At 54.8% G+C, this 23,858-nt stretch overlaps 1 protein-coding gene across 1 annotated transcript; it reads right to left on the bottom strand.

Moving 5' to 3' along the window:
* Positions 1-1,508: 1,508 nt before the first annotated feature.
* Positions 1,509-17,775, bottom strand: EHD2 (EH domain containing 2). The gene is made up of 6 exons (XM_079119049.1): positions 17,621-17,775; positions 15,414-15,874; positions 14,855-14,952; positions 10,839-11,251; positions 6,478-6,642; positions 1,509-3,232 (listed from the first exon to the last, which is right to left on the bottom strand). The coding sequence occupies exons 2-6, from the start codon at positions 15,815-15,817 to the stop codon at positions 2,681-2,683; spliced, it is 1,632 nt and encodes a 543-aa protein (XP_078975175.1). The 5' UTR covers positions 15,818-15,874; positions 17,621-17,775; the 3' UTR covers positions 1,509-2,680.
* Between the last annotated feature and the right edge of the window lie 6,083 nt (positions 17,776-23,858).

The following is a 23,858-nucleotide window of genomic DNA, read 5'->3' as shown; positions in this document are numbered from 1 at the left end:
TATTATTTTTTTTAATCTTAAAATTCAGAACCGTCAGACACAGGTTTGGCACAAGGTACATTCCAATCTCAAGTTTGGTTTCTAAATGTTCCTGGAATCTTGAAACTCAAAGATCTTTAGGACTGTCGAGGTCGGAAACAGAACATTACATTCAAAAAAAAAAAAAATATATATATATATATATATATATCCACACACTATTCTGATCCCTTGCTAACACGTGCAAGGCCCTGGGTTCAATCCCAAGCCTCGCAAAAGAGGTAGGGGGGCAAGGTCCCTAGAAGCGCAGATTGTAAATCATTCATCATCTGTAAATTGGAAACCACGATGATAGATTACTCTAAAGATTAAAAATGTGAAGCACTGGAGACTGTGCCTTACATCCGCGTTAGCAACTGTTACCGCCTCGCCCTGAGACTTGATCTAAAAGTCAATTTTTGCTATTTACAAATAAGAAAGGAAGCTCTGAGTCCTTGCAACCATTCAAAGGGATCCACGACTTCATAAAAGCCATTTTTGCCAGGTGCGGTGGCGCAGGCTTGTGATCCCAGCGGCTGGAAGGCTGAGGCAGGAGGATCGCGAGTTCAAAGGCAGCCTCAGCAATTTACTAAGGTCCTAGGCAACTCAGTGAGATCCTGTTTCTAAATGAAATACAAAACAAGGGCTGGGGATGTGGCTCAGTGGTTAAGTGCCCCTCAGTTCAATTCTGGGACCCTCCCCCCGCCAAAAAAAAAAAAAAAAAAAGCCATTCTTGATTCATAAAGGAGAAAGACCCAGAGAGGTAAAACGCCACCGGAGCGGCGGTTGGGAGTCACACAGAACTCGAGCAGATCCTTGCGCAGACTGGAAGGTGACAAGGCCTGGATTGTGGCCCCAAGACCCCAGCACGCAGCCGCTAGAGCAATCAAACTGCCGGCTCCCGAGGCTCCGCCAGAGGGCGCCCAGGGCCAGGAAACTGAGCGCGCGTGGGCGGGCGGAGCGCGGGGACAGCGTGTCCCGGGAGCAGCGGGTGTGGCTTGGGAGTGCGTCCAGGGATCGCTCGGGGTCCGCTGCCTGGCGCGAGCCGGTCCCCAGGGCGTGAGCGCGCGCTCAGGGTGGTCCTCAGCAGCCTCCTCCCCGCAGGAGCCCGCCCTTCCCTGGCGTTTGGCGTCGCAGGCTGGGTACCCCAGTGGTGCCAGCGCACGTTGGCGGCCGGGGTAGGGGCGGGTCACGTTGTGCCCAAGCGCGCACTCACAAGCCCAGGCCGGGCGTTGGTTCCCAGGCCCCGCGGCGGGAGGCGGAGGGAGGGATGTCCCGGGGGAGGGCCCCAAAGTAACTTCTCTTCGGAAAATATGCAGGGCTGGCCCCCAGCCCGGGCCTGAGTCACCGAGCTCCGCTGCGCTGACTCACAGACCGACCCCACCCGGCCCCGCGAGCTCCGAGGGCCTCCCCGCCCCGAGTCCGCCCAGGGCGCCAGCTGCTCTGGAGGGGCGCGAGCCACCCCGCCCCGAGACAGCGCGACTCAGAAGGAGGAAGAAGCCTTGTCTTTATTCGCTCTGTGGGGACACTATCCGGTCTCCGGCCCCTCCCAGCGTGGGTGGGGTCGGCGGTGGGCGTGCGCATCCCAGCCAGCCACCTGGACCGGCATCCTCTCCAGCTGTTTGGTTCTTCCCCATCCTTTCCACGGAGTTTCCCACCAGGGTCAAGTCCTAATGCTGGGTGAAGGCACGAAAAGGCGTGGGAGGTCCCTTTGGGGAGGGAGGAGGGTTGTAGCACCAAGAAACTGCTCCCCCACGACATCCCTGAAAATGGGACTACAGTAAAGCCCCCAGGTCTTCGCATCTGTGGAGGCTACACTTAAATATGGACTGACCCGGGGTGCGGGGACAGAGAGGCTGGAAGGCTGCAGTCCTGAAATTCCTGGCCCGCTGGGGGGCCAGGCTGGGTATTTCAATCCAGGGCAGGAGGGCAGAGGGCACGAATACCTCCAGCAGGTACAGTCTGGGAGGAGCCGGGACGGAAAGGGCTTTTCTACGTGCCGCAGGATCCTTATTAAAGAAATTTGGGATCAGAATTTCCGGGCTTTCCTGGGGAGAGGAAAGGGCTGAAGAAGGGTCCATCTGAGGAAGCAGGGGGGCATGTCTTCCCTCTGAGCCCCCAGTGGTCCCAAGACCTGAGGATATGATGTAGGGGGAGTGTTCTTGCCTGGCTGGGCGAAAGGAATAGGGGCCAAAGGGAAAGTTTATTTGTCATTTCAACCAAATGGCCTCTCACCAATGGGGAGGGACAAGGGGTCCTACCTGGAATCAATTATGTGTTTGTGTGACTAAGTAGCTGCCCTCTCCTGAGAATGTCAGCTCCATGAGGGCTGGGCGCTTGTAGTAGGTGCTCAATAAATATCTGAATGAACGTTGGGTGGATGGGTGCCTGCGTGCGTTCGTGTCGGTGCCTGTGAGGGTGAAGGTGGGAAGGGCTGCAGAGAAACCTTGCCTCTCTCATTGGTCCCCACTAAATGCTTTGACTAGAGTGTCTGGAGGTGGGCGGAGGGAACCCCCACTCCAGTCCTTGCAGCTGCGCAGGGTGGGCTGGCAGGGCGCGTGCGGGCCAGGGCGGGGCCAGGGCGGGGATATGCATGCAGCCACTGGAGCTGGGGAGCCACAGCAGGGCAAGGGGGAAGGAGGGCCTGCGGGTGGTGGCTGGCTCACTCTGCGGAGCCCTTGTGGCGTCGCTTGGAGGGTGGCACGAGGCGCCGGGGCAGGTTGGTGGGCAGCCCGTGGCCCTCGAGCTTGGCCTCAATGAGGTGGCTGGCCAGGGCGAACTCCTCGTCATCCAGCATGCCGTCGCGGTCAACGTCGCTCAGCTTCCAGATGCGCCCCAGCACTGAGTTGGGCAGCTTGGTACCCACCATCCAGGTCTTGGCCTTGGAGCCGCTCAGCTTGCCATCGGCAGGTGCCAAGTTGTAGAAGATCTCGTCGTATTTGGACTTGTCCTTGGTCACCACCCACTCGGCCTCGTCATCCGAGCCTTCCTCGCCGTCCTCCAGCGCCTCGTCAGGCCCCCGCTCTACGAAGGGGCCCATGTGGGTGCCCTCAAAGGCGCCGCCCTGCACGCCAGCCTCTGTGCTCTCCAGCTCCTCCTGTCGCAGGAGCGGCATGAGCTTGGCGATGTCGTGCGTCAGCATTTCGTCCAGCGCCTCCAGCAGCTTCGGCTTCAGTGAGTGGAACTTGGTGAAGTCATGTGCCATCAGCAGCTCCTGTAGCGGAGAATGGGAACCCTGAGAGGTCGGGGAGCCCTCTCTAGGCCCTTGGGGTGCACAGGCGCCAGGATGCACCTACGGCTGCAGAAGCATTTGAATACCGGAACGGTTCAGTCTGCGGGGGCGCTCCCACCCTTCGCTTCCCATCCCCCAAGTCTAGCTGGCTGGGGTGCAGACACAAGGGCTGGAATTTCTGCAGCTATTACATATCATGAGGTTTCCTGGGCCTGGCAGCCAAATGTGGAAGAAAAGACGAAAAGGGACAAGGTTCCCAGCTCTATAAAGCACCAAAACTTTTAGCCTTGAACCAGAAGATACTTGAGCAAGAGGGTCCCTGGGACCCTGTGATGAATCAGAGCAGTAGCCCTTTACCAGATGGTGGAGGAGGATTTCCATATTTTAGCATGGGGGACGCCTTTATCAGAGCACACCTGCCCACCCTGCCCACCTTCCACTCCCCCCCAGGTGTCTAGCCCAGCACCCCACCATTTTGCAAATTAAGAAGTCAGTTCCATCAGCCTGTGCAACATAGCGAGACTCCATTTCAAAAAAGAAAGAAAGAAAAGAAAAAGGAGAAAAAACTCAGCCAGACACAATGGCTCACACCTGTAATCCAAATGACTCAGGAGGCTGAGGCAGGAGGATCCCAAGTTCAAGGCCAGGCTGGGCCACTTAGCAAAACGCTATTTCATAATATAAATTAAGAAGGGCTGGGGATTGGGAATGTAGCTCAGTGGTAGTTCCCCGGGGGGTTCACCCAGTACCAAAAGAAATTTTTCAATTCTTGCTGCCATGTTACTGTGCCACTCGGGCACAGCTGAGTAACCCGTGCCCAACCTGGGGGTAGGTTTAGGATCCCGGGACACCAGCCCCCTCCCCAAGCCATTTTGCTCTGGAGCAGCTGTGGGGTGGGTTTGTGGGGGCTGGGTTCACACTGGCAACTCTCAGTCACCTGCACCAGGAGCCTCAGCCAGGGTTGGTTGATTTCGCGCTGGTTTCCAGAGCCCAGGAGAGGCTGCTGATCGTGACTACAAAGGGGGCAGGTCTGAGGACAGCCAGCTCCGCCTCCTAGAGGCTGGGTGTTCTCAGGTGGTGGCTTCCCCTTGGTTTCCACGGTTTTGTTGTTCACTTCGGTACTGAGATTTAACCCAGGGGTTCTTTTCCCCTGAGCCCGTTTTATATTTTTACTTTGAAACAGGATCTTGCTAAGTTGCTGAGGGCCTCGCTAAATGCCAGGGCTGGCCTCAAACGTTTGCTCCTCCAGCCTCGGCCTCCCGAGGTGGTGGGAGTACAGGTGGGGGCTGCCGCGCCCTGCCTGGCTTCCAGGTTGTGGAACAGGGGTGAAGACCTGAGCCTGGTGTCATGGTTTGGCTCTAGCACGTCTCCAAAGGACCCCCAGGTTGGCAGTGTGCGGAGGTGGGGCTTTTCGGCAGTGACGGGTCACAAGGGCTCTGACCTCAGGGTGGATGGATGCATCGATGGCTTCCTAGCGGACGGGCTATTGGGAGGCCTCCTTGAAGGGAGTGGCCCTTGGGGACGGTGCCTTGTCCTCCCCCACCTCAGTCTGTTTCTCACTGCCCCCTGGCTGCCGTGCCCTTCCGCCAGCTCCGCCTCACCATGGGCATAAAGGCAGTGGCGCCAGCTGACCATGGACGGAGACCTCTGGAACCCTGAGCCAAAGCTCGCCTAGGTTGTTTTCCCAGGTTTGGTGACAGTGACGACAAGCTGACTAACATGCGGGAAGGCCGAACATTCATCCGATGAAGTGCTCAGGAAACATCAGTGTCACGTACCCAGCCATCTCGCCCAGTGGCTCTCAAGAGGGGGTGACGCTGCCCCCCCGCAGGGGACAGTTAGCAACACCTGGAGCATTTCTTTTTTTCCTTTTTAATTTTTATGTTTTGGGTCCCGGGGATTGAACACAGGGACACCACCACTGAGCCGCATCCCCAGCCTTTTTTATTTTGAGATAGGGTCTCGCTAAGTTGCTGAGGCTAGACTCAAACTTGCCATCCTCCTGCCTAGGCCTTCTGAGTGGCTGGGACAATAGGCACGTGCTACCTCGCCCGGCCATTGGGAGACATTTCCGAGGGGTAGAGCTGAGGAGGTGCTCCTGGGTGGAGGCGGGGGAGGCTGCTCAACCTCCCACCTTGCACAGGACCCCCCACCGCAGTGTCAGCAGCACCAGTGTTGTGCCAGGCACCATGCCAGGGTGGGCAGACAGGTCCGCAGACCACAGGTCGTGCCCATCTCCCAGGGCAAGCAACTCAGGCTCCGCGGGGCTCCACCTGCCAAGGTCGCCGAGCTGCTGGTGGCCAGGTGGACTTTCCCAACCCCTCAGGGTCTAGGCTGGAACCAACTCTCCCTCAGAAGTCACAGGCTTTTGACGTTAGTCGAGACCAGCCTCAGAACTGAGGCTGGGCAGAGGCTAGCCCCCAGCCTCCCTGAGCAGAGTCTGTCCCCACACCCGGATGTTGCCTGCCCACCCACCTCCATAGCTGTTTGTCCCCACCCTGTCCAGCAGTCTCCCCACACTGGGCTCCCTTGATTGTACCTGGGCCCCCGAGAGAACAGACCACACTCCCAGCATGCCCCTGGCCAGGTGGCTGCATTCCAGCTAACTGGACGTGAGCAGGAGTTGCTCATACAACTTGTAGGATTGCCATGTTCTCTATGATAGCCACATTTGGCTATTTAAACTAGTTACATTCAATAAATCCATAACCCGTTCTTCGATTTTTTTTTTTTTTTTTCCAGTGCTGAGGATCAAACCCAGGGTCTCATGTTTGCTAGGCAAGGGCTCTGCCACTGAACTATTCCCCCAGCCCAGGAAGTGTCCTTAAAGAGAATGACTGTACCCCTCTCTTCCTTCCTGTCCCTTCTTGCTGGATGGAATGCAGACACAATGTCTAGACTTTCTGCAGCTTTTTTGTACCATGAGGTTTCTCAGGACTCAGAGGCCCAGCAGGGAAAAGAAATAAGACAGAAGAGGGCTCTATATAGCGCCAAAACAGCCCCAGACTATGTTCTAGGACTTTTATGGGGGGGGGGGACCCTCTAAATTCACTCTTCTTGTGAATTTTCTCTTCAATTCATCATAAAACCAGGCTCCCATGGACCTCTGTGCAGGAGTTGTTGCCCAAATTTGCCACCCATCCCTCCAGCTTTCCAGGCCCCTTCCTGGAGCTCACTGGAGGTGACCCTCCCATCACCCTGCCCGGCCCTCCTGGGCAGCCTCCCACCTGCATCTTCTGGCAGTCAGGGAAGTCTCCGGGGGATATGTGATGCTCCAGCTGAATCTTGGCAAAGATGACAGGCAGCTTGAGGATCAGCTGCTTCTTCTTGTTCTCCTTCCCGAACACGGAGGGCATCTCCTTCTTCAGGTAGCTGATGATGTAGGCATGAACCTGCGGGGGTAGCATCCTCCCCTGAGCTGGGGCAGCCACAGGGAGGTGACGCCAGCGGGGTGGGGCCGGTAGGGGCGAGGCTGCTGCAGGCCAGTTCACCTGGACCCCCTTCTCCTGGAGGCTCCAGGCACGACCCCTGGCCGTCCACTCCCACATGCCAGCCTGGGCCTCCGCTAATGGCCTCCTCGACATTCCTAGCCGGCTCCACGTCCTGACACCTGATGTGGAATCTGGACCCAGCCCCAGACTGTCACTCTCAGCTGTTCCCATGTTAGATAGAGGAGCCCCCCAGCCGTCTGGTCTCCCAGCTTCCCCTGCTGCCCCTACAACCCCTCCTCCAGGCCACAGCAAGCCTGAGACCTGCTCAGAGGTTGCATCTGCTTCCCACCCAGGTCAAAATTCCTGCCCCAGATGACGAGGCCCGGCAGGGGCAATTCTCCAAGTGTGTTCCTGGGAACCCTAGGCCCCAAGACCCCCTCCGAGGTGCCCATGGTCAAAACCATTAGTAACACTAAATTGCCAGGTGCAGTGGTGCAGAAGGATCACAATTTCCAGGACAGCCTCCGCAATTTAGCAAACTCTCAGCAACTTAGAGAGACCCTGTCTCAAAATAAAACTTTAAAAAAGGATTGGGGAGCTGGACACAGTGACACACGCCTGTAATCCCAGTGGCTCAGGAGGCTGAGGCAGGAGGACTGCAAGTTCAGAGCCAGCCTCAGCAATTTAGCAAGGCGCTAAACTAAAAAAAAAAAAAAAAAACATACACACACACATATATATATCTCCCAGGTGGTCAGGTGTGGTGGTGCACACCTGTTATCCCAACAACTGGAGAGACTGAGGCAGAAGGATCCAAATTTCAAGGCCAGCCTCAAAAACTTAGCAAGACCCTGTCTCAGAATAAAAAATAAATGGGCTGGGTACACCACTCAGTGGTAAAGCACCCCTGGGTTCAATCCCCAGTTCCACACAACAGAAACAAAAATAAAAAAAAAAATTCTAGGGCTGGGAATGTAGCTCAGTTGGTAGAGTGCTTGCTTTGCAAGCACAAGACCCTGGGTTCAATCCCCAACACCGCCAAAAAAAAAAAAAAAAAAAAATCTCTTAAAAACCTGTTGAGTTCTTCTTCTAAAGAATCATAGACTTCAACCTTTAAAACATTTGGTGACCCCCCCCTCCCCGAAGCTGGTTCTGAGTCATTTCTTCTCACCCTCCACCACCAGGTCTCCTCCAGACACGCTAGGATGTGCTACCTCAGGGCCTTTGTACCTGGCGTTCTCTGAGCCTGGAACGCTCTCCCTCCAGATCTCCACTCAGCTCACCTTCAGACCTCCCTACAACAGTCCCTCACCAGCCTCCCTTTCCTGGGCTTCACTTGCTCAGCGTCTGTTTCCCAGCTAAAAAGTCTTTCTTCGCTGGGTGTACCTGTAATCCCAGCAGCTCAGGAGGCTGAGGCAGGAGGATAGTGAGTTCAAAGCCAGCCTCAGCAACAGAGAGGTGCTAAGCAACTCAGAGAGACCCTGTCTCTAAATAAAATACAAAATAGGGCTGGGGTGTGGCTCAGTGATTGAGTGCCCCTGAGCTCAATCCCTGGTACCAAAAAAACAAAACAGTCGTTCTTCCAGAAAAGGAACATCATCTGGTGTGTTCTCTGCTGTGTTCTGGGGCCTGGAAGGGCGCTGAGCATGGTGCAGACACTCAGTTTCAGTCTAAGGTTCCTCTGGGCATTTCACCCTCTTTAGAATCTGACTCTCCTGAGACCTGGGCTTCAGGAATCTCAGCATCCTGGAATCCCCTCTCTAGCAGCTATCAGTTCAACCTAATGGCGGAGTCAGGGGACTCCTCCCACCTACCTTGTAGGGACAGGAACTGAGGCGGGTGGTTACCAAGAGTCTTTAAGGGCCTCGTACAGTTGAGAACACCAAGGGAGGTAGACAGTGTAAGCTGTCCTTGGTGACCAGACCAAATGTGACAAGATCATTCTTTTGTTTTCTTTTTGCGGTGCTGGGGATTGAGCCCAGGGCCTTGTGCATGCAAGGCACGCACTCTACCAACTGAGCTATATTCCCCAGCCCACAAAATCATTCTTGAGGGGTGTGTGTGTTGGAGGCTGATGACACGGTGTGCGGGGAGGATGGCAGAAGATGCCTGGTCACATTGGACCCTGAATTCCATGCCCCTGGGTGATGAGCGCACTAGGGAGCTACGGATGAACCTGCAGGGAGAAGGGAACGTGGGTGTGGCCTACAGATCTGAGAGGCCAATCAGTGCAGGGGTGTGGCCAGGAAGGCGGGTGGAGCCTCCAGGAGCGAACCAATGGGGCGAGGGGGCGGGACCCGCGCGGATCCACTTGGACCCAGAGGGAGCGCGCTGGCGGGAGGTCGCTGATGGCTTTTCCAGAGAGGAAGCGCGGGAAGGTGCCAGGAAGAGATAAGGTGGAGGGCGGGCTGGGCCGGGGCGCGGGTCGAACTCCGGGGTTTGTCCGCCTTTCCGGAGCCGCCTCCTGCCTGACGCGGGCACCAGGTGTCCGGCCCCGCCCCTCCGTCCCGGTGCCGGGGTTCCAGCTCCCGCCTCTGCTCCCCCCAGGGGCCTGAGGGAATGAGGGCGAACCAGAGGCCGAGAAAGACGGGAGGGAGGTAGAAAAGTGGGAGAGGTGCAGAGAGCAGAGGAGTCAAGGTGAGGAAGAGAGAAAGGATGAGAGAGAAAGAAATGGAGACAGTCACTGAGGAGCCTGGTGAGAAGGGTGGGTTCCGCAGCGCCGGGAGCAGCCTGTCCCCTGCGCTGCCCTTCCCGGGGAGGATTCCTGGGGGGAGGGTGTGTGACTCACCCCTCTCCCTGCTCCTTCTACCAACACCTCAGGCTCCTCCACCACCTAGAACCTTCTTGGCTTCCCTGCCTGCCAGCTTCCTGCCCTGCCTCCACCCTGGCAGCCTCTCCTATGAATGTTCCATTTGGCCTCCAAAATCACTCTTCCACCAGTGCCCTTGCTCTCCTCTCCCTCCCCAAGGCCCATGCTGTCCAGGCTGGCTCCTCCAGCCTCCTCCCAGGTCTCCAGGCCCCAAGTCACACCCACTTTGACTCTGCCCTCCAGAAGGCAGCCTAAGTCTAATCATGGGGTTCCCAGCTCTGAACCCCAGTGCCCTTGGGACAAAGCATGAGTTCCTCAGCACAGCCCCCAAGACCCCAGGTGTTCTGCCTCCCAGTCACCTCCCCAAGCTCAAACTGAGTTACACTGCCTACACTGGGTTTAACACTGACATTTTTCCTCAAATGTCCTCTCCTCCAAGAAGCCCTCCTGATCTGGCCCCAGTCCTGATTATGGTGGCCTGTCATTGTCTGGGGATGGGTCTGTCTCTTCCCCAGATTCCCAGCAAGTCCTGGGACTGCCTTGGATTTGGGGAGACCCCGCAGGGCAGGGCTGGAACTGCCTTGGTCATTACTCTGTCCCTAGTCCTGCCCAGCAGAGGGCCAGGAACAGAGGAGACCTTGTTCAGTTCGAGGGTTTGTCTAGTGTCATTCATTCGACAAATATTTACTGAGCAATTCTGTTTTAGCACTGCAGGTACATGAGTGAAGGAATTCAAAGATCCCCAATTCCCTAGAACTTAAACAGGAGGCAGGCAGACAGCAAACACAGACTCCCCAGCGGGGCTGACAGGAGGGAGGCCATGATGGTGTTGTGCAGACAGCACGGGGAGGGATAAGGCAGAACCTGCAGGGCAGGAGCTGTGCTCCTGAAGAGGAGGCAGGCATGGCCCTCCTGAGAAGGTGACTTTTGAATGGAGACTTGAAAGGTGAGGAGTGAGCCCAGCCAGGTGGGAGGGAAGCGCAGAGGCAGGCTTCCAGGAGGACTTAACCCCAAGTGCAAAGACCCTGAGGAAGGACGGCAGCAGCCAAGAAAGGAAAGGGAGGAGCCGACCTGTAGGCCACCTGAGGACTCCGCTTTTGTTCAGAGACAGAAGACTGGAAGGAGAAACAGGAGCAAGGCTGGCGGCCATGCCACTGTGTTGGCGGTGGGAGATGAAAGAACGGCTATTAGGGCGGAGGAGACAGGAGCGCAAAGATAGAAACTCAACGGGGAAAAGTGACCCTCTGCCCCTTTCCAGAATGACCCACCTAAGTCGGTGCCAAGCAGCCCAAGAAGGAGGGAGGGAGGGAGGGAGGGAGGGAAGGCAGGCGTGCCCGCGAATGCTCACCCGCACCAGCCGGGCCCTCTTCACCAGGTCGTTGAGCTTGCGCAGCGCGGCGTGGCGGGGCAGCCCCTGGATGTCACGGAAGAGGTCCTGCTCCTCCAGCTCAAACAGGCGCCGGTTGTCAGGCACCAGCAGCGGCTGGGACCAGAAGGAGCCGATGTAGACGCGCAGCACCTCCGGCGTGCCCACCACCTTGCCCAGCGCCCACATGAGCGCCCCGTAGACGCGCATCAGCTGCTGCGTCTCCACCATGTCGGCCTTGTTGAGAACCACGCGGATCTTGTCCTCGTGGCCCCGCAGGGCCCCGATGGCCTCGGAGAACTCATCCGAGATCTCCAGCTTGTGCGCGTCGAAAAGCAGGATGATGAGGTCCACGCGCTCCGCGAACCAGCGCAGCACCGCCGGGAAGTCGTAGCCTGCGGAATGGGGGGCACACGGGGCAGGAGTCAGACCCCACCCTGGAGCATGCGGTAGCATCCATTCTTTTGGACCGATATTGAACTGCACAGAGATTCCGCTGTTAGCTCTCCAAATCCAGGTCTATACGAAATAGCCAATAGCCAGCGCCAGGCCTGTGGCTCCACCCTGGCTCCCCAACTGCCCAGAATTCCGTCCCCCATGGCTCTGGCTCCAGCCCCTCATGATAGAACTCTGCTTGCTTTCTCAGCCCTTCATTCATTAGGCAGTGGTATGCACGGAATGGTTGGATTGTCATTAAAACCCTGTACTTCTGTGGACACTGCCCTCTCCACGCGCTCCTAGCATGCTGGTCCCTCCCCAGGACCTGCCAGATCTCCCCACAACCCAGTGGCTATGGTTCACACTGGTTGTTTTGTTTCACCATATTTGCTAAAGGGTCTTAGAGGTGCCAAGCCTGTCCTGGGCACTGGGGACACCTCAGCCAAGCTTCTCGTCCTCACAGTGCACCCTTTCACCACTAGGGCCTCCTTCACTTCTTTACTCACTCCTGTTCACTCATTCGTTCCCCCTAAAGCAAAGCTTGCAGAGCAGAGAGGAATGGTTGAGACCCCCTGTCCTGGCAGTCAGGAAGACCTTGATTTGAATTCCTGCTCCACCCCATCAGCTGTGTGACCTTAGGCAAGTAACTTAACCTCTCTGGACCTCTGTTTCCTCTTCTACAAAATGGAAATCATAATAGGACCTACCTCATGGTACCACCGTGAAGATTAAAAGAATATATATGAGTTAACATGTGGAAAGATCTTAAAACAGTGCTTGGCAACAAACTAGACACTTAAAAATGGGTGAGCTTGCTGAGTGCGATGGCACAGGCCCACAATCCCAGCCACTTAGGAGGCTGAGGCAGGAGGATCTCAAGTTCAAGGCCAGCCTGGGCAACTTAGGGAGACCCTGTCTAAAACAGAAAATTTTTAAAGGGCTGGGGTGGCTCAATGGCAGAGCCCTTGCCTAGCATGTGTGAAGCCCTGAGTTCAAGACCCAGCACTGCAAAAAAAGAAAAAGAAAAAGTGAGTGAGCTTATGGCTCAGGGCATGTAAATTATACTTCAATAAAACTATTAAAGAAAAGACAGTGCTGGGAGCAGAGTAGGTGCTCAGCAAGCATTAGTCATGGGGCACGTCATTCTGGAACCATCCTCTGAGCTGCTGCTCTGTGAGGCAGGCGGAGGCAGCCCAGCACCGCCCTCACAGAGTCGCCATCCGCTGAGGACGCACACCTCCCCACCACCGCCACGCTGGAAGGGGGAATCCAGGGATCCATGGCAGCCTGGAGGGTGCCTGGCCCCGCAGGGGGAGTCAGAGAAGGCTTCCTGGAGGAGGGGACGTGAGGGGGCAGCACTGGCTTTCCTGCCCAAGCCTGCTCTCCCAGACAGAGGAGTTCATTCCATCTACAGCACAGGAGGCTGGCCCTCCTAGGACCCCACCACCCAGAAGAGGACACTGGGGCATGAGACACAAAGGGACTTCACGAAGACCCACAGGCGGGAGGCCATAGGGCAGAGCCCTCGTGAGCCTCCATGGACGGTCCTGGGGCCAGTCCCACCCTGGGGGAGGCAGGCTGCTCATTGGACAGCTTGGGGTGGGGTGGGGGCACATTTGGGGGGAGGAAGAGCCAGCCGGAGGGACGCAGCTGGGCCTTGCCCCCAGCACCCACACACGCTGGCCACCCGGATCTGGAAAGTGTGTCTCACGGGCAGGTGGGCGGGGCAGGGGGAGGGGAGTGTGGGAATGAGACGTGGCAGAGGGGAGCCCTGGAGAACGTCCTCCCTCCCCCACACAGCACCTACTGTGTGCCACACCCCGCGTGCTTTGCCTGTGTGGCCCATTCAACCTCCTGACAACCTAGAAAGAGGCGCCATCATCCCCTCACAGAGACCCAGGCAGAGGGGTAAGGCGGGGACTCAAGCTTCCAGGGTTTAAAAGTGGCACAGCCCAGACGGGAGGCCTGCGGTCCCATATGCCACCGTTGCAAACACACATGTTCACAGACATCCCCTGCAGAGCGGGCACACCCCATCAACACGCACACGCAGACACACCCAGACAATCAGAGCAAGACACGGGCTTCTGGACACACCGTGTGTGGGACTGGGACCCACACAGTGACTTATGGTCTCACAATCACAAAGACGCTGTGGGACCCACGTGGGACAACAGACCCAGACATCAGTGAGTGTGCACACACACCAGCACGCCCAGGGCCCTCAGTGGCAACCAGATTCACACAACCCCACAGCCTCCCAGATGCAAAGACACCCACAGCCACAAGCACACAGCGTTGACAAGACACCCTCCTGCGCACACTCTCACATACACAATTGCAGAAACAAGCACACAACTGTGTAGTAAGAGACAATCACTTGCAGTCACACAGTCCCAGAAGATCCCCTCTTCCTGTGGTCCTGCACAACCACACAAAGTCACACACGGGTAAAACCACACACAGCCCAGACACAGCGAGCCCAGGGTCTCAGGCACACAGCGCCAGGCTGACCATAGCCACATGCCTTCCAGATGCACACTAGACGATCCACGTTTCCCAGGTCGGGGTGGATGGGGCACCATGATCCCAGATCCACGGTGCCCTCCAACCCTGAGTCCCTCAGTCTCACAGTCACACCCACAGCACACAGGACTCCAAAGGCACACACGCGTGTCCTGTGGATGAGCAGGCACACGCATGCTTCCCCCAAACCACTCCAGTTCAGAGTCACGGCCTCCGTTGTAACACTTTGTCCCGACAGGGACACCCTTTCCAGGATGCGCAGTTACACACACAGACCAGCGGGCTCAGGCTCGCCTCCCTGCACCCGCCGGCCCTGCGCGGCTGGGAGACCCTCCCTCCCTCCGGCGGCCGCTGGCCCTGCTCCCTCGGGGCTGTGCCCTGGATGCCGGCCAGGGATACGGTACCGCTCGGCGCCCAGCCCGCCCCGGCCGGCCAGGCCTCCGGTCCCCTCTGCCCCACACGGCGGCCTCCTTTGCCCCAGTTCCTGGCCTCGGAGGCCGGGGGGTGCGGGACCGAGCGGCTGCATGGGGGTGGGGCGCAGATGCTGCGCAGGCCCCGGGGGTGGGAGGCCCCCCGCCCGCCTGTCCGCCGGAATCCACCCGCTCCCGGCACAGCTGTTTATAAATTCCAGGCCCGGCCTTGGCCCCCGCCCAGATTCCCCTCCCAGCCCCTTTCTCAGCCCCATCTGTGGCCCAGAGGTGCCGCCAGGATTGCAGGGTCCCAGGGCCTCCCTGCCCAGGCCCTGCCTCTCCTGCGCCTCCAGTCTCTCTGAGCCCCCTCCCCCAGTCTCTCTCTCCATCTCTGCCTGTCCCTCCTTCTGACCCGCCCAGACATGTGGCCCCAGCCTGCTCACACGTGTTCACCTCCCGCCTTCCCAACCTCAAGATCGCCAACATGGAGGGCTCACTCCTGTCCTCTCCCCTGGCCTCCACCACCCAGCCAGCCCAGGAGGCAGGAGTCCTGGAGGAGGCCCCAGCCCCCTTCCCTGGGGGGCTCCCTCCGCAGACCCTCCTCCCCACCCAGGGCTGCCTCACCTCGGCTGACTCTCTGTTTGGCCCCTGACAGGATGCCGGGTGTGTCAATGATGCTGATGCTCTCCAGGACCTGGTTGGGGAGCTGGGCACACATGAACCTGGGGGAGTGGAAGGCCAGGGTCAACTCAGAGGAGGCCCAAGGAGAGGACAGGTCAGAGGAGCAGCCAGGCCTGTGCAGGGGGAAGCAGGCACAGAGGAGGGGCCCTGGAGAGGAAGACAACAGGAAGGAGAACGGGACCTCAAGAACCCCCCAGCTCATGCTCTCTGCACACTCGGGTCGGGAAGTATGTCAGGCTATCTATCCCTGGAGAGTGAGAAACTAGGGTGTAACCCATGTTCCAGACGTGCATGAGAGGCACAGAGAGGTTGAGCCTCTTGCCCAAGGCTGCCCAGCTGGTCAGTGGGGAGCAAGGACTGCAACCCAGGCGGGTGGGCTTCACCAGCTTAGCTGCTGCTCCCCTAGGAAGGACAGGGGCTGGACGGGGCGAACCCGCAGAGAGAAGGGAGAGAAGTAGAGGGGCAGTTCCGGAAGGTGCCCCCTGGGCAGCGGCCACCACACCTGTTGAGGAAGGTGTTCCCGAAGGGGTTGAGCTTTCGGAAGGGCTTGTCCGGGTCCACCACGAGGGCATTGCCAGGCACGGTGCCCTCGGTGTCTCCGTGCATGACGGCCACAAAGCAGTCGGTGGTGGGCTCAGGCCCCACGCGGGAGCCAGGCACCTCCTGCTCCAGCAGGTACTGGATGAAGCTGGTCTTGCCCGTGCTGTACTGACCGGCCACCAGCACCATGGGCTTCCCGTCAAAGTCAGCGTCCTCCAGGGCCGGGGAGTGGAAGGCCCCGAAGCGGTAGTGCTCCTCCAGGGGTAGCAGCTTCTCACGGTACAGCTCCTTGAGGGCCGAAGTCACCGTGCGGATGGCCTCGGGCTGCTGGCCCCGAGCCCCGCCCCGCTTCAGCCAGCTGAACATGGTGGCTTCGCGCTGCCCACTGGGCTCACCAAGAGTGACTTGCAGGTGGAGGGCTGCCTGTGGGAGGAGGAAGAAGGCTGACCAAAGATAGAAAGAATGGCTAGGTGATAGTACGGGTGGAGGAGGAGCTGGGAGTACTGACGGCAGGTGGCAGGAGGAAGAAAGGATCACAGCCAGTGGGAGGACAAGGGAGAGATTAATGGTGGTATGGCTGAAGGAGGGGAATTGATGGTGGAAGAACGAGGGACAGAGAAAGGGAAGAAATGCCTTTCTGAGACCCTTCCTTCTTTTCCTCCTCCCTTTTCCCTGTTGACGCTGGCAATGTTTTCACTAAAATTGCTCCGTGCTTCAGAAATGAGCCAGAGACCAGCTGGCATCCGCCCAGAGCCCCCAGTGAGGACCAACAGTTAATGATGCCCAGGAAGCACCAGGCGTCTGGGTAGGGCCTGAGAAGCACCAGGGGGTCAGTAAAGATCAGGCAGAGCCACTTTTGAGCTGCTTTACGAGGGGCAGGCAAGGGGCAGGCGGGATGAGGGTCTTAGGTGAGAGGACAGTGTGTTGCAAGGTCTGGGGTGTGAGAAGCCCTTCCGTGCTGGGAGCTGAGACGCATCTGGTGGGCCACGGAGGAGAAGGAATGAGAACCAGGCTGAGGAGGGTACCCAGAGCACTCAGGCCACGGGGGGCTTGGGAATTAATGAGAGTAAGGGCTCCACATGGGTCTCGCTGCAGGCCAGATGCTGGGCGAGCTCATCCAACCTTCTTAACCCCGTAAGGCGGGTGGATGAGGATCCCTGCTTTCCTGGCAGGGAAGAAGCCTCAGGAAGGCGGCCACAGCTAGAAAGTGCTCCGGCCGGGACCCTCGCCCAGACACCTTGGCCTCAGAGCAGGCCTCCTATAATGGGCCTGAGGAACAGAGTTAGGGGCGAAGCCACCCCAACCCGCAGCCAGGACCATGCCCTGCAGTCAGACTGTAGGGTCTGTGGTGCTGTCCCCTCTGTATTCCTGATATGATATTGGTAATACGTTTCTGCTTGCTTCTTCTTCTTTTTTTTTTCGGTCTAAGTAGATACTTACAGTTCTACTAATTTTCCCAAAGAAGCAGCTTTTGGTCAGATCAGAGTCTCAAATACTGAAAAGAATCCAGGGCTGATCCCAGGGCTGGGGAAGGGAAAGAGCAAGAGAGCTGGACCCCAGCAGGAAGTGCTTGGAGAGGGAAGGGGCATGTCACTGGGACTCAGGGCCCAGCAGAATGGGGCTCTCACTCACCAAAGGTGTGTGAGATTTAATTAAATCAAATATACTAAATCCATTAAATGACACTTAAGGGAGAGGGGCAGAAGGAAGAGGAGTTGGAGAAGGAGGGGCGGAGAGGTAAGGGAGGGGCAGGAGCAGGGCCCTGGGCCCTGGGTGGTGTCCCAGGCAGGGAGGCCTCTGGGGGCATCTCAGGAGGATGCCTGGGCTGGCTGAAGGGGCTTTGGAGTTGGCGAGGTAGGACAGTCTCTCTTGGTGGCAGAGGGACGGAGAAGGACAGAGTGGAAGAGGGAGTGGAGGGCGGCTTGCAGGAGGGAGTCTGGAGCTGAGGGTGGGATGGGAGGGACCGGCGCAGACTGGGGAGGCTGGACGGCCTGGAGGAAGAGTGTGGGGGCTGGAAGAGCCCGACGGTTGCAGCCTGGGAGGGGCTGGAAACACCGGAGGGGCCCGATGCGGGCGGTGGGAGGTGGAGGGCTGCGTTTGCCGCGAGCAGGGGAGGCGTGGGGGACCGCGGCAGGCGGGGGCTCCGCGGCGGGGGTCGCGAGTACTCACCGACGGGCGCGCTGGCGGCCGGGTCCTGGGGTCCGCGGGGATCAGAGGCGCCCGGAGCGGCCTGTGCTCGGGTCGGTCCTCTGCCTGAGCCGGGTGGGGCCCGAGCGAGCCGGGAGGAGGGGCGGGGGGCGGGACGAGCCCCCCCCAAACCCGCGCCGGGCTCTGGCGCCCCCTGGCGGGGCCTGGGGAGCGCGCCCTGGGCGCGGAGATGGCTGCGCGGTCTTCCAGTCCGGGGTTCGAATTCCGCCTTCTCCTCGGGCATTGGGCCACTCCACGATCCCTGGCTCCTTAACATGGGGATAAAACAGCAGTACCAACAAATAAAACCGCGAATGTTTTAAAACTTGAGGTCATGAAACTGCTCACAACCCGCCGGGATTCCCGTCCCTCTCAGGCCGAGCCAAAGCGATCACCCGGGTCCACCAGCCCGCGCCTCCCCGGCTCTCTCCCTCCCCGACGCCTGCTGATCCCCAAGCAAGCGCACGATCTTTCAACCTCAGAGCCATTGCGGGTGCTGTGCCCTCTGTCTGGACCGCTCTGCCCCCAGAGATCCCCATGGCTCTCTCCGTCCCCTCCTGCAGGTCTCTGCTCGAACGCCACCTCCTCCGAGAAGCCCTTCCTGATCTCCCCGTGCAGAACCCACCATTTACTCCCAATATCGGATTATTTTTTCTCCACGCTCCTGATAACTACTATGCTTGTTCTGGGCTTCTCTGCCTACGTGGCTGTCTCTCTCCGGAGAACACAGCCCGGGCGCGCAGGGGCTTCCAGCTGCGTGGTCCCCTGTTGTGCGCGCGGTGTCCGGCTCCTGCAGGGGCTGGTGCAAAGCTAGCTGAGCACCTCCGGTGTGCGGCAGCTGTGAGCTCTCCCGGTATGATCCACTGACTCCTCAGCATGTCCCGGGGAGGAGGTCTTCTAACCCTCCTTTTAGGAATGAGATGGTGGGGCCCAGAGAAGCGAATTTGGAAATTTGCTTGTTCAGGATTTAGCAGGGCATCTGGCCCACAGTAGGTGCTTAAGAAACATCAGTTCTTATCATCCAGATCCAGAGCGGAGCTTTTCTCCAGGTCCCTGTTCCCCTGGGATTCCACGCAGGAGGCCCTGGTGACTTTGCCACTCTGTGCCTCAGTTTCCCTGTCCGTAAGCCTTTATCCGTGCTTCACAAGATCACTTCCCTGGAATCTGTGTTCCACCAGCCTCTTCAGTGAAACCCCTACTCAGGCTGGGGCACCCCTGTCCCCTCTGTACTTGATTTCCCTTCTTGGCACTTGTGACCATTGCCCAGTCTGTATGTGTCAGGAATTTTTCAATCCCCTGCCCTCCAGTTGGAATGTCAAATCCCCAAGGGCAGGAATTTAGTCCAAAGTGTTCATTGTTGTGGCCCCAATGAACAGTGCCCAATGTTCAGTGCCTAGAACAGTGCCTGGCACACGTACAGAAAACTTTTTATTAAAAATATGTAAATGTACTCAGGTGGCTGAGACAGGAGGAAGTGCAAGTTTGAGGGCAGCCTGGGCAACTTAGCATGATCCTTCTTAAAAAGAAAGACAAAAACCGAAGGGCTGGGAATGGATAGCACTAGGTGGTGGAATGCCTGGTGTGTGTTAGGTCTTGGGTTTGAGCCCAGGTACTGGATTTTTTTTTTTTTTTTTTTTTTGATACCAGAAATTAAACCCAGTGACCACTGAGCCACGTCCCCACCCATTTTGTGTTTTCTTTTGAGACAGGGTCTAGCTAAGCTGCCTAGACTGGCCTAAAACTTGTGATCCTCCTGCTTCAGCTTCCTGGGGTTCTAGGTGCGGCCACCACACCCAGCAAAACTTTTAATTTATAAAAAAACTCTTTAATATTTACATAGGAAATATTTGCTTAGTTGAATACAATAACATACATAATTGGGGTGATGCAAATATTCTAAAATTGTAGCCTGGGAATGTGGCTCCGTGGTCGAGTGCTTGTCTAGCATGTGCGAGACCCGGGCTCCCAGCGTGCATGCGCACACACACCCTAGGAGGGATCTCTGGAGTGTTGACACTACCCTTCTCCATCAATGTGACTGAGCCCGGAATAGCCCGGGAGCTGTCCTGCCTGCCTGTATCTCTGTCCCCGTTTCCTGAAACACGAATTCTATTCCAGGGATTGCTGTTCAAATCCCCTGATGTCCTCACAGCCTCTGGGGTCCCTCTCCCCAAGATGTCCTCTCATTTTTATTTTGTTCTCCTTTTCTGGCCCCCTCCTTCTCCATCTGTCAAAATCTGACACATACCTGACATGGATGGACCTTGAGTAAATTACACCAAGTGAAACAGGCCGGTCATCCAAGGACAGGTGCTGTGAGCCCACTCACAGGGAGGGAAGAGCGAGAGTCATAGAGACAGAAAGCAGAATGTGGTTACCTGGGAATCAAGTTACCACTGCACCGGATGCTTAAAAATGGTCCCTCTGGTCAGCTGTGCATTATGCACATTTTACCACAATTTTTTAAAGAGCAAAAATTTTTAAGAAATGGGCGGAGGCCTTTTGGAGAGCAGATTGCTCACTGTCAGGCATTTGTCATCCGCCATTTGCCTGCCTCTCGCCTGTCCATCGCCTGCCTTGCCCCTATCCATCACCCAACGCTCGAGGTTCACCTCCCGATCGTCCGACAGCTGCCAGCAGATTGACCACAGACCGCCAGTGGAGAACCAGCTGCCTGCTGCTGCCTGGAAATTCACTGTCACAGTACCTGCAGGTTTGATTACACGTGGCTGCCGCCATTTTGAGACAACAGCCAGGCCCTGTAGGACCCCTGGCCGGACGGACCGAGTCCCATCACCAGGATCCCTCAACCCGACTGATCACTCCCTGCCTCTGGGGCCTTCACATCAACTGACTGCTCCCTGCCGCCAGGACCCCCAGACCAACTGACTGCGCCCTATCACCGGGACCCCAGACCAACTGATTGCACCCGGCCTCCAGGATCCCACAATCACACCAAACACACTGGACCTCCAGGACCACTGCCGGACCAACTGCATCCTGTCTCCAGGACCTCCAGCTGACCACGCCCACCCCTGAGCTGCAGCTCCCCATTTGCCAACACATTTGGAAGCCAGAGCAGCCATCTTGGATAATCCTGGAAGCCTGGAAGTTGGTCTAGGATTCCATAGTGTCTGATATGGGCACTGCTAATATTGATCTCCCCTTAAAGAAAGGGTTTTGCAAACCTATAGGGCCACTATAAGCCTATAGGGGGAAATCTGCAATACCCCAGATCTGCAGCGCTAGAGGGGAAGATACATGAACAACATGAAAAAATAAGGGAAGAAAATGATCCAAACAAATCTAGATTCTATAGTAATAAAATCCAATGACAGTATGTTAGAAGAAATGTCAGAAAAGGACTTCAGATTATACAAGATTAAGATGATTCGCGAAGCAAAGGATGAGATAAGAGAGCAAATGCAGGCAATGAATGATAATACCAATAAGCTGAAAGAGCACCTGCAGGAAGCAAAAGATCATTTCAACAAAGAGATAGAGATTCTCAAAAAAAAAAAAAAAAAAACCAAACAGAAATCCTTGAAATGAAGGAGACAATAAACCAAATAAAAAACTCAATGGAAAGCATCACTAACAGACTAGACCACTTGGAAGACAGAACCTCAGACAATGAAGACAAAATATTTAATCTTGAAAATAAAATCGCCCAAACAGAGAAGATGGTAAGAAATCATGAACAGAATCTCCAAGAACTATGGGACATCATGAAAAGACCAAATTTAAGAATTATTGGGATTCAGGAAGGCACAGAGATACAAACCAAAGGAATGAACAACCTATTCAATGAAATAATATCAGAAAATTTCCCAAACCTGAAGAATGAAATGGAAAATCAAATACAAGAGGCTTACAGAACACCAAATGCACAGAATCACAACAGATCCACACCAAGGCACATTATAATGAAAATGCCTAACATTCAAAATAAAGATAGGATTTTGAAGGCCGCAAGAGAAAAGCATCAGATTACATATAGGGGGAGACCAATACAGATAGCAGCAGACTTCTCAACCCAGACTCTAAAAGCAAGAAGGGCCTGGAACAACATATTTCAAGCTCTGAAAGAACATGGTTGCCAACCAAGAATCCTATACCCAGCAAAACTAACCTTCAGATTTGAAGATGAAAGAAAATCCTTCCATGATAAACAAAAGTTAAAAGAATTTACAAATAGGAAGCCTGCACTACAGAATGTTCTCAACAAAATATTCCATGAGGAGGAAATGAAAAACAACAATGGAGGTCAGCAAAGGGAGGAACTACCTTAGAGAAAAACCACTCAAAGGAGAAACCAAGCCAACTTAAAAACCAAAAATAAGGAAAATGACTGGGGATACAAATCATTTCTCAATAATAACCCTGAACGTTAATGGCCTAAACTCATCAATCAAAAGACATAGACTGGCAGAATGGATTAAAAAGAAAGACCCAACAATATGCTGCCTGCAAGAGACTCATCTCATAGAAAAAGACATCCACAGACTAAAGGTGAAAGGATGGGAAAAAACCTACCACGCGCATGGACCCATTAAAAAAGCGGGGGTTTCCATCCTTATATCAGATAAAGTGGACTTCAAGCCAAAGTTAGTCAGAAGGGATAAAGAAGAACATTTCATACTGCTTAAGGGAACCATAAATCAGGAAGACAAAACAATAGTAAATATTTATGCCCCAAACAATGGTGCATCCCTGTACATCAAACAAATCCTTCTCAATTTCAAGAATCACATAGACCATAACACAATAATTCTGGGCGACTTTAACGCACTGCTGTCACCACTAGATAGATCTTCCAAACAAAATCCAACCAAAGAAACCATAGAACTCAATAACACAATCAATAACCTAGACTTAATAGACATATATAGAATATTCCATCCATCAACGAGTGGATACACTTTCTTCTCAGCAGCACATGGAACCTTCTCGAAAATAGACCATATGTTATGCCACAAAGCAGCCCTTAGGAAATGCAAAAAAATAGAGATACTGCCTTGTGTTCTATCAGATCATAATGGACTGAGAGTAGAAATCAATGACAAAGTAAAAAAAGGAAATTATTCCAACACTTGGAGACTAAATAATATGCTATTGAATGAAACATGGATAACAAAAAACATCAGGGAGGAGATTAAAAAATTCTTAGAGGTCAATGAGAATGATGATACAACATATCAAAATCTCTGGAACACTATGAGAGCGGTACTAAGAGGAAAATTCATTGCATGGAGCGCATTCCAGAAAAGAATGAAAAGTCAACAATTAAATGACCTAACATTACAGCTCAAAGCCCTAGAAAAAGAAGAACAGAATAACAGCAAAAGTAGTAGAAGTCAGGAAATAATTAAAATCAGAGCTGAAATCAATGAAATTGAAACAAAAGAAACTATTCAAAAAATTGACATAACAAAAAGTTGGTTCTTTGAGAAAGTAAACAAAATAGATAAACCCTTAGCCACACTAACAAACAGAAGGAGAGAGAAGACTCAAATTACTAAAATACATGATGCAAAAGGAAATATCACAACAGACACCACTGAGATACAGAACATAATGAGAAGCTACTTTGAAAATCTATATTCCAACAAAATAGAAAGTACCGAAGACATTGACAAATTTCTAGAGACATATGTTCCTCCCAAACTGAACCAGGAGGACATACACGATTTAAACAGATCAATATCAAGCAATGAAATAGAAGAAGCCATTAAAAATCTACCATCCAAGAAAAGCCCAGGACCAGACGGATTCTCAGCCGAGTTCTACAAGACCTTCAAAGAAGAACTCATTTCAATACTTCTCAAAGTATTCCAGGAAATAGAAAAGGAGGGTACCCTACCAAACTCATTCTATGAAGCTAATATCACCCTCATACTCAAACCAGGAAAAGACACATCAAGGAAAGAAAATTTTAGACCAATATCCTTGATGAATATAGATGCTAAGATCCTTAACAAAATATTGGCAAACCGTATCCAAAAACATATTAAGAAAATTGTGCACCACGATCAAGTGGGGTTCATTCCTGGAATGCAAGGATGGTTCAACATCCGTAAATCAATCAATGTAATCCATCATATCAATAGACTTAAGGATAAGAATCATGGTTATTTCAATTGATGCAGAAAAAGCATTTGACAATATACAACACCCCTTCATGCTGAAAACACTAGAAAAAATAGGGATAGTAGGAACA

The sequence above is a fragment of the Sciurus vulgaris genome (genome assembly GCF_902686455.1).
Source record: "Sciurus vulgaris genome assembly, chromosome: 17".
Lineage (NCBI taxonomy): Eukaryota > Metazoa > Chordata > Mammalia > Rodentia > Sciuridae > Sciurus > Sciurus vulgaris.
This window is presented reverse-complemented; position numbering and strand designations above follow the sequence as displayed.

Bases quoted from the DNA above. Each gene is read 5' to 3' on its own strand.
- EHD2 (XM_079119049.1), bottom strand. From the start codon at position 15,817: ATGTTCAGCTGGCTGAAGCGGGGCGGGGCTCGGGGCCAGCAGCCCGAG. The intron at 14,953-15,413 runs GTGTGGTGGCCG...CCACTCCCCCAG, and splicing joins GGGAACACCTTCCTCAACAG to GTTCATGTGTGCCCAGCTCC. The intron at 6,643-10,838 runs GTGAGCATTCGC...CTACCCCCGCAG, and splicing joins AGAGGGCCCGGCTGGTGCGG to GTTCATGCCTACATCATCAG.